Below are 9902 nucleotides of genomic sequence, written 5' to 3'. Positions count from 1 at the left end.
ATGGCGGCCCCGCTGCGGACGCCGGGCGGCGCGGGCGGCTGCTGCTGCTGCTGCTGGTGGAACCGCTGCCGCCCGGGGCCCGCCGCCGCCCTGACCGCGCCCGTCTGCCTCCCGCAGCTCGCGAAGGACCTCCTGCACCCGTCCCCGGAAGAGGAGAAGAGAAAGCACAAGAAGAAGCGCCTGGTGCAGAGCCCCAACTCCTACTTCATGGACGTGAAGTGCCCGGGTGAGGGCCGGGGGCGGGGGCCGCTCAGCGTCCCGGGGCGGCCGGCGCGGGGTGGGGGCCGGGGGCCGGGGGCCGGGCTGGCCTCGACTCCCCGCTTGTTGGTTCGCAGGGTGCTACAAAATCACCACCGTGTTCAGCCACGCGCAGACGGTGGTGCTGTGTGTGGGCTGCTCCACCGTCCTGTGCCAGCCGACAGGAGGAAAAGCAAGGCTCACAGAAGGTGAGCCGCTGCGCGGTGTCCTCACTTTGTCGCGAGCTTTAGAGGGAGGGTCGTGCTTTCCTTGCTTGAAAGTCGACTCCATCTACCCGCCTCGCCCCGGAAAAGTTTCGGGAACCTCATGTTCCTTCTTAGTCTCGGACGCTCCAGTCTAAAGCGGGGACGACGGCGGAGGAGGCGCAACACGGGAGCTAGCGACTGCGAGCTCCCCGCGGGACGTCGGAGGAGAGCCAGTGGGGCGCAGCGGCAACGACGCTGCCGTCCGGTGACCTCTGAACCTTTTCCTTGCAGGATGCTCCTTCAGACGGAAGCAGCACTAAACGCACCCTGAGTCGACATGAGTGGGGAACTATCCCAATAAACAGATTTTGGATACGTTCTGTTTATTGTCTTGGTTTTACTGCTAGGAAGTTCCTGTCTCAAGTATTGAGGGACAACCAGAAGAGTGGACTGCTAAGAGTTAATTGGGGCAAGTAAGTGACCAAGCACTTAAAAGGTCCCTCTGGGACCTTTCTATCCAGCTGGGCTCATTGAGTCCGTCTTAAGAGCCTGATAAAAATCTGAGATATTATATATGAGGCATTTCTTTCACTTGTATATTTTCTTAGAATTCGGCACCAGCAGTTGATCTCTAAAAGACAGCCAGGGGCGGCTGGGTGGCTCAGTCAGTTAAGCATCTGAGTCTTGATCTTGACTCGGTCCTGATCTCATGGATCCAAGGCTGGCATCAGGCCCCCTGCTGTCAGCATGGAGCCTGCTTGGGATTCTCTCCTCTCTCTGCTCCTCCCACCATTCACTTTTGCAGGCATGCATGCGCTCTCAAAATAAACTACTAAAAAAACCCAGTCTGGCACACGTTAGTGTAGAATAGCTTAAAACCTTTTATAATTCTCAGAAGCCTTGTTTGGGGGCTTATGGCTCCTGGTCTAGGGCCAGAAATCTCCAGTCGTCTACAGTTCAGGGGACGTGTCCAAGTGAACGTTCGTGCCGTACACTCCACAGCCAGTGTTGCAGCCGATTCTGGACCGGTGGGGACTGTGGACTCATGAAAGGTGGGGGAGAACGTGTGGGGACAAAACCTAGAAATCAAGCGGGAAGAGAGATGACTAAACCTGGATATTTGAGCTTTTCAAAGGTGAGGGTGCTGATTGTTTACCTGGTTGTGGTGCTCCTAGGGTTGGTACGTAAACCACTGGAACTGTCTGTATCTTGTTTAAGAAGGCATTGTATGCTAGAAAAAGAACAAGGGAGAGAGAGGTCACCAGAGGCAGATCTGTTTTTGTTGGAAAAAGACCCTACTAAGCAAGTTTAACTCAAAATATTTAAGTACTTCTATGAAAAGTGAATGATGCTTTGAGTTAATAAGAAGAGTATAGGAACTTTTCATTCCAGTGATTTTAGAAGTATTTCAATTTAGGGGTGCCCGGGTGGCTCAGTCATTCAAGTGTCCACCTCTTGATTTTGGCTCAGGTCATCTGGTTTCGTGGATTTGAGCCCCAAGGTGGGTTCCACACTGACAGTGCAGAGCCTGCTTGGGATTCTCCGCCTCTGTCTTCTCTCTCTGCCCCTCCTCCACTCGTGCACGCGCGTGTACGCACTCTTTCTCAGAAGTTTCAACTTTAAAAAGGTGAGAGAAAAATGCAGGTATAGACCATAGCGTGTTAAGTTTCTGTTTCATCTAGAATAGCTCTGAATTTGAGCAAAACGAGCCATTTTCTCCAGGTTCAGCAGTGGTTTCCACTTCCGGGTGGGGTGTGTCACATGCAGTTTACTGCTTCTTGGTGGGAAGTTGAGCAGGACCTTCCATCCGCTAGGTGACTAGCGCTGAGAAGGCTGAATGAGTTGCAACTGCTTGTCGTGAGTGACGTGATAAGCAGCTGATTTTTATTCTCGATAGTTGGTGAAATTAAATGAAGGCAGTTTTTTTTTTTAATTTTTTTGTCAACATTTATTTATTTTTGAGACAGAGAGAGACAGAGCATGAACAGGGGAGGGGCAGAGAGAGAGGGAGACACAGAATCGGAAACAGGCTCCAGGCTCGGAGCGGTCAGCACAGAGCTCGAACTCCCGGGCAGCGAGATCATGACCTGAGCCGAAGCCGGACGCTTAACCGACCGAGCCACCCGGGCGCCCCCGAAGGCAGTTTTTTAAGTCAAAAGTCCCCGGTGCTGAATGTAAGGGCTCCTTACCTAGAAAAACAAAAGCTGTTGAAGCTAGCACTGCAAAGAGGGTAAAGAGGATGGTCTGGTGAGAACCCAGGAACTTCTGGAGGACACTGGAATCTTCACATTGATCTGTGCGTTAGAACAAAACAAGGTCACGGTTAAAAGCATTCAGGGCAGGTTGCTGTACTTGACGCGTGGTCACGGGTATCCAGCAGAAGCTCTCAAAAAAGAGGTAGGTTGTGTACTTGGCTCCTCTACCTGTTTTTGGCTTGCTCCTGTCTCCTAGGTAATACGTGGCAATCCACGAACCTTGTAATTTCTCCACTTACAAACGGGCATTTAGACACTCTGCTACCTTAAAATGTCCGTTAACCTTTTCTGTGTGCTTTATTTAACTCCAAGCGACTTGCTTCTCTTCACCAGGTTTGTGGTTGTGGCGACTGAACCTGTAGGTTTTTTTTTTAACGTTTACTTACTTTTGAGGGAGAGAGACAGAGGCATGAGCAGGGAGGGCCAGAGAGAGAGGGAGACAAAGAATCCGAAGCAGGCTCCAGGCTCTCAGCTGTCAGAACAGACCCTGGGGCTTGAACGTGAGATCATGACCTGAGCTGAAGTTGGACACCTAACCGACTGAGCCACCCAGGCGCCCCTGAACTTGTAGTTCTAATCCCTCTAACCTGAAACCTCTCTTTGCATCACCAACCGCCTCTTAAATCCCACGGGTCCCCTTGTCCTTTTTTACTCAGGATCTCCTTTCTAGGGAACATTCTGATTTGTCCCCAATAAAACCTGTTTTTGAAGCACACTTGGCATCTGACTTTGGTTATTTCAAATTCTTCAGTGTCCACAAATGAACTCCTACCCCACCAAACTCCTTGAACTTTAGGTCTTCTCTACCTGGTTCTTATTTTGCATCCCTGGTATAGGCCCTCTAACCTCTGGACTTGTAACTGGTCTTCCCTCTCCTGGGACTTTGTTTCAGAACTGTTTGCAAACCGCTTCTCTCCGAAGAACAGTTACATTGCCTTAAATATAGATGCGCTAAAAACAAAATTCTCTACACTAACCCTTGATCAGGTCCCACTGTTGAAAGCTTTTGGCTTGCAATGTTTACAGGGTAAGAGTCAAAATAAAACCTGGGTGACATTTAACAGCCTTTCTAGTGCCCCTTTGCTCTGGCTACACCAAACTGTCTCCCCAATCAGGCTCCGTCTTAACTCTGATTTCTGCAGTAGGTACCATGCCTGGCATATGCCCATGGGCACTCAAATACTTGTGTGAATGAGCTGAAGGCTGGGTTGGATCTTTGACCACTCCTACCCACCCGTTTCCGAGGTTGTGTTAGTCCCACTGGTCCCTCTGGTCTCTGAGAAATGCAGGGGTTCTTAACCATTGTGCTGTGCACAACTTGGCCTGTGGATCCTATCGGAATGTTTTCAAATGCAAAACAAAATATGTAGGAATAAAGGAAACCAATTACGGGACACCTGGGTGGAGCATCTCCTGCAGCTCAGGCCATGTCGAGCCCCACTTCAGGCTCTGTGCTGACAGCTCAACCCTTAGCCTGCTTCAGATTCTGTGTCTCCCTCTCTGCCCGCCCCCCCCCCCCCCCAATTCTCTCTCCCTCACACTCTCTCAAAAATAAACATTAAAAAAGAAACCAATTATATCAAAGTTAACCAAGGTGGAAAAAACTTTTGTAACATAGCTATGTTAAACACTTAACAAAAACGTTAAAACGCCTTTTTGTAATATAATATGCTCCAGCAACAAGAAAGATCTAACCTCAGACCTAATAACAACTATAATTTTTATGTAATTTTGAAGAGAACTTTAATAATTGGAACATGACGATATCTGAATTCTGTTGGTGACAAAGTCACACGTACTGCTGTTACTGTGGTCTGTTGCCTATATTCATAAAGTCAGTGGAAATACTAACTTTCAGTTAGAAGTTAATTGAAAATAAAGGTGCAATATTTCCCCCCATTGAAGGTCATCGGCACCTCGAATTCCATCCATGGGCTTTTGCAGAAACCCATTAACTCTAGATTTAGAAACAACAAGAAAGAACACAGGTTAGAGTTGAGAATTGTTTCTAGTGCTGGGAACCCGAACATTTCCATTTCCTCAACTCTTAAAGGGAGAAACATTCACCTCAGAGTTATGAGAGAATAAAATGTATATAAAATGCACTTAGGACATGACCAGTACATCTCAGGTGCTTGCCGAAACAGACCTTCCTCCCACTGGAGTTGAACTAGGTAGGGTCCAGTCCAATTCACACCCAGTGAATTCAGAGATCAGTTTCTCTGGAGGGATATGCAAGTAGAGGTGACGATATAAGGAGGATGATTCTTTGGCTCTCCTGACACTTTTCAATGACTACGTGTGTTCCCATCCCAGCCATACCTGGCACAGTTTCCAAACTGGGTAACGGCCAGAATCAGCATTTTGGAAAGCTAAGACTTCTAGGTTTATCATCCTTTGTCTCTTGCCCGATGCAAAAAGATCTGCCAGCAACTTTTGAAGAAACATTTATCAAGAGGTTTAAAAGTAGTACATTTAACAGCGCGGAGAAGCTCATGTTAAACTGACATAACTACTCTTCACTACGTAAGTTACGTAGAACATCTCTCGGTGATCAGTAAGCTGCGCGAAGGTTCTATTTTGTGTAGATTTGGAGATTAAAGATCCGTGCCCCAGGTAGTTTGAGTAATCTTGCTCAGGTGGCTGAATGTTTCTCATGAACTAAACCGAGAAACACTTAGATGGTCCCAACTCCTCTGGATTGTAAGCAGGGCCCCCCAGTGCTCACCTGCACCAGACTTCTCCTTCAGAGCTCTCACTACCACAGCCTCACTTTGACTGGTGAGCACACAGCAAATGTTGATGAAAACGGGTGACGTCTGCTGGAGGGAGGTGAAGTTGACCACTCTCACGGGGTAGACCACCAGGCCAGGTGTGAGGGAAGAGTGCCTGTGGCCAGAGACCACTAGAACTGGGGAGCTGGGGAAGACCTTGGAGAAAAGATAAAATGGCACTCGACAGAAGAAAATCAGTTTTGTGTCAGTATTGCATTCCAGTCTTACACATACAGTAAGAGCCCTGTATTCCTAGTTAGCAACCTGGCAGTAAGTCGTCTGCTTTTTTTTTTTTTTAATTTTTTTGTTGAATGTTTCATTTTGAGAGCGAGAGAGACAGAGGGTGAACAGGGGAGGGGCACAGAGCGAGGGAAACACAGAATGTGAGGCAGGCTCCAGGCTCTGGGCTGTCAGCACAGAGCTTGACGTGCGGCTCGAACTCACAAACGGTGAGATGATGACCTGAGCCGAAGTCGGACGCCCAACTGGCTGAGCCACCCAGGTGCCCCAGTCGTCTGCTTTTTCACTCAGGTGTGTTACAGTAGATGAGGGAAGAAAATAAACTGTGAGGAAATAGCCTTCAAACAAGTTTCAACCTAGAATCCTAAAGATTGTTTTCAGATGGCACTGGCATTCTCTTCCAGACTGGCAGCTCATGACCTAAATTTTGCACTCAGAGTCCCCTGGCATTGCGAAGGGGACAGGTTTTCTTCCTTCTGTTTTAAGAACTCCCCGTGTTGAGTTTTATCAGGTCATTCAATGACTGTTCCTTCGCTCTTGGACTAGGAATAAAGACTCCTTTTTCAAAACCCTGATTTCGGTTATGTTTTGGATCAGTACTTCACATACCTCTAGCTTCTCCAGAACTCTGTCCACCCCCAGCACTCTTATCTCCCCGACATCCTGTCTGTGGCTAAGAACCAATTCTGACTGGTTGACGTAAAAGGCTGGGATGAAAGGAATGAGGGTTCTTTGCATTCCGTTCTTGCTGCGTTCACTGACCAGTGTGGCCCACCCGTAGACTGAGGTGTCAGCCACGCTCAGGGCCTGGAGCAGCCCTTCTGACTGGGGTCGGACCTTGATCAGGCAGACATAAGCACCTGAAAAAAAGATGAAACACTGGGCAGGAAGGTTCAGAGGCTCTGCTGAGCTGACTTAGAATAGGAAGCAAATTCAGAAGAAAACGTGAACTCCACTTTCTCCGCTATTAGCAGACTACTGGCCACTGGTGAGGAGGATGCCAGAGGAAAACACAGTCCCCGGCACCCACAGCTGAACTCGTCGCGTAAGTCAACATATCAGGGAGTAGTAAATACCACAGTGCAAACAGGGACATTAAGGGGATACAGAATGAAGTAATAACCAAGAGCAGCTGAGATCAGGAGAGGGTCTGTGAAAGACGCTTTGCGCGTCGTTTAGTCACGTCTCTGTCAAACCATATCTCGATGGCCTTACTTCTGGCAATAGTATTGTTTAGTTACCCGTGCTCAAACTCCGTTGTCTTTTGACAGATACCCTTTCCTTCATTCCTATATCCAGTCATTCTCCAAATCTTCCTGTAACTCATCCTCCGAAATGTCTCTGACGCCTACCCCTCTGTTAGTACCCCCCTGGGACTCTGGGCTGCCACCTCATCAGTTCATGCCTGGGTTACTGCAGTGGCCCTTTCACCGGCCTCCCCTCCTTGCCTCCCACTGCTCCGTCTCCATTCTGTGTCCTGCCAAGCTCCAGGCTCTCTGTTGCCTGGGATATCCTGGCCTCTTCATACCTAGCTCACTCCTCGTCACCTTTCCACAGGCCCTTTCTCTGTAAAACCAAACTCTAACCCTCCCTCTCCCATCTAAGGAGTCAGATGCCCCTCCTCCTTCGGACTCTGCAGCATCCCGTGTGGCCTCTATTCTGTGATGGATCACCCTGTGCAGCACTAGTGACGGTACAAAGCCCTGTCTTGCTCCCTGTTGTACATCCAGCACCTGTCCTGGCACCGGGTGTTCTCAGTGCCCACCGGTGTGCTGAGGGAGCCTGCCTTCAGTAGCTGCTTGTTACTCGCATGGCACTGCTGGCCTTGCAGGACAGGCGCCTGGGCTGTAGCACTATCCTACTTGTGCCTGTGTTTGACACAAATCCTCATTTTACATCAGTTGATTTATATGAAACCATTCCAATGTCATGCCTATTTCTACTTCATGCTAGTTCATTTACTCTGCTTGGAATATCCTTCAGTTCAACAATAAACATTCAAACACTGCTACTTGCTGGGGATAAAAAGCCCAGCAGTAACAGCGACCAGCAAAGAAGAAAACAGTAAATGACAAAAGAAAAGCACAGGGTGGGTGTTCTAGGGACATGTTGAACATTATTGGATGGAGTGAACAAAAATGTCGCTTGAGAAAGGTTCCACAGTTCTACAGCAGATGAAACTGTAAAGTATAAATGCAATCCAATAAGAAGTGATGACTGTACAAAGATGGGAGCAAGGGCACCAGACTCAAGGGATGGGACCTACCTCTTTCCATGCTGAAACCTGCATGGACATGGAAGACTTTGCTTGCTGGAATGTCTAGCAAAGTATTACTGAACTGCACGTGGCACACCACAAGGGTCTCAGGAAGAAGTATTGTTGTAATGGCCAAGGCCTGACTGGAGGTACAGGACCCTAAGAAGCAGAGAAGAGGTAAAGAGGTGTCATAAGAATTTATAAAAGAGGAGACATATAATAGAAGCAGTAGCTTGATTTTATTTATTTTTTTTAATTTTTAAAAAAAAATTTTTAAAGGTTTTATTTATTTTTGAGACAGAGAGAGACAGAGCATGAACGGGGGAGGGTCAGAGAGAGAGGGAGACACAGAATCCGAAGCAGTCTCCAGGCTCTGAGCTGTCAGCACAGAGCCCGACACGGGGCTCAAACTCACGGACTGTGAGATCATGACCTGAGCTGAAGTCGGACGCTCAACTGACTGAGCCACCCAGGCGCCCCAGCACTAGTTTGATTTTAAAAAGGAATTGGGGGGGTGGGGGGAGGGCGGTGTGCCTGGGTGGCTCAATTGGTTAAGCATCTGACTTCGGCTCAGGTCATAATCTCACAGTTTGAAAGTTCGAAGCCCACATGGGGCTCTCTGTTGTCAGCACAGAGCCCACTTCATATCCTCTGTCCCCCTCTCTCTGTCCCTCCCTTGCTCTCACGTGTTCTCTCAAAAATAAACATTAAAAAAAAATTGAAAAAACTGGACACCTGGGTCGCTCAGTCAATTGAGCGTCTGACTTTGGCTCAGGTCATGATCTCACAGTTCACAACTTCGAGTCCTGCATCGGGCTCTGTGCTGACTGCTCGGAGCCTGGAGCCTGCTTCAGATTCTGTGTGTGTGCGTCTCTCTCTGCCACTCCCCTGCTCATGCTCTCTTTCTCTCTCTCAAAAATAAACATTAAAAAAAATTTTTTTAAGGGGTGAGCATCTGGCTGGCTCAGAGGAGTGTGTGACTCTTAATCTCAGGGTTGTCACAGCCCCATTTTGGGTGTAGAGATTAAATAAATAAAAGCAAAAGAAAACAAAACTTAGCAAGGGGCGGCTGGTGGGTGGCTCTGTAGGTTAAGCAATACGCAACTGGCTTTGGACTTCGGCTCAGGTCATAATCGCATGGTTTGTGCCCCGTACTGGGCTCTGTGCTGACAACTCAGAGCCTAGAGCCTGCTTCCAATTCTAGGTCTCCCTCTCTCTCTGTCCCTTCCTCACTTGTGCTCTCTCAAAAATAAATATTAAAAAAATTTTTTAATAAAGTTTTATAGACAGTAAGTATGTTTTGGACATCTCTCCTTGGTTTTGAGTGTTCCTTGCCGCCACCACCCCCCCCTCAAAAAAAAGAGTGAAAGGATTTACGTGGACTTTGAGTGGAGCAGATCTACCACTTCTGCCACCGACTTGACTTGTTACCTTATATACGTAACTTGCTCTTAAGACTCAGTATTTCTCTTTTTTTATTTTTTAATGTCTGTTTTTTGAGAGAGACAGAGTGTGAGCAGGGGAGGGGCAGAGAAAGGGAGACACAGAATCCGAAGCAGGCTCCAAGCTCTGAGCTGGCAGCACAGAGACCGATGAGGGGCTTGAACTCCAGGACTGCGAGATCATGACCTGAGCCGAAGTCAGACGCTCAACTGACTGAGACACCCAGGCACCCCAGTATGTCTCATCTTTCAAATGATTATAGGGGCACCTGGGTGGCTCAGTCGGTTGGGCATCCAACTTCAGCTCAGGTCATGATCTCGCAGTCCGTGAGTTCAAGCCCCGCGTTAGGCCCTGTGCTGACAGCTCGGAACCTGGAGCCTGCCTTGGATTCTGTGTCTCCCTCTCTCTCTGCCCCTCCCCTGCTTATGCTCTCTCTCACTGTCAAAAATGAATTATGTTAAAATTTTTTTTAAATGATGATAATTGGGAC

At 48.3% G+C, this 9902-nt stretch overlaps 2 protein-coding genes across 8 annotated transcripts in view; one reads left to right on the top strand and one right to left on the bottom strand.

The window, feature by feature from the left end:
• Positions 1–823, top strand: part of RPS27 (ribosomal protein S27) — a 1914-nt gene extending 1091 nt beyond the window's left edge. For 2 of the 3 annotated variants that reach the window (XM_049634979.1, XM_049634981.1), the window contains exons 2-4: positions 118–226; positions 336–446; positions 735–823. In XM_049634979.1, the coding sequence (XP_049490936.1) occupies positions 118–226; positions 336–446; positions 735–763 (249 nt within the window). In that variant the 3' untranslated portion in view covers positions 764–823. Of the gene's footprint in view, positions 1–117; positions 227–335; positions 447–578 lie in introns of all 3 variants that reach the window. The other variant, XM_049634980.1, reaches the window with a different exon arrangement.
• A 481-nt stretch (positions 824–1304) lies between these two features.
• NUP210L (nucleoporin 210 like) overlaps positions 1305–9902 on the bottom strand; it is an 87616-nt gene continuing 79018 nt past the window's right edge. For all 5 annotated transcript variants that reach the window (XM_049634925.1, XM_049634928.1, XM_049634927.1 and 2 more), the window contains 6 exons: positions 7979–8128; positions 6322–6572; positions 5427–5628; positions 2633–2737; positions 1600–1674; positions 1305–1522 (listed from right to left, as the gene is read on the bottom strand). In XM_049634925.1, coding sequence (XP_049490882.1) covers positions 1401–1522; positions 1600–1674; positions 2633–2737; positions 5427–5628; positions 6322–6572; positions 7979–8128 — 905 coding nt within the window. In that variant the 3' untranslated portion in view covers positions 1305–1400. The remainder of the gene's footprint in view (positions 1523–1599; positions 1675–2632; positions 2738–5426; positions 5629–6321; positions 6573–7978; positions 8129–9902) is intronic.

Source organism: Panthera uncia, chromosome F1 (genome assembly GCF_023721935.1).
Source record: "Panthera uncia isolate 11264 chromosome F1, Puncia_PCG_1.0, whole genome shotgun sequence".
NCBI classification, from domain to species: Eukaryota; Metazoa; Chordata; class Mammalia; order Carnivora; family Felidae; genus Panthera; species Panthera uncia.
Note: the sequence above shows the minus strand (reverse complement) of the source record. Positions and strands in the feature narration are given on the sequence as shown.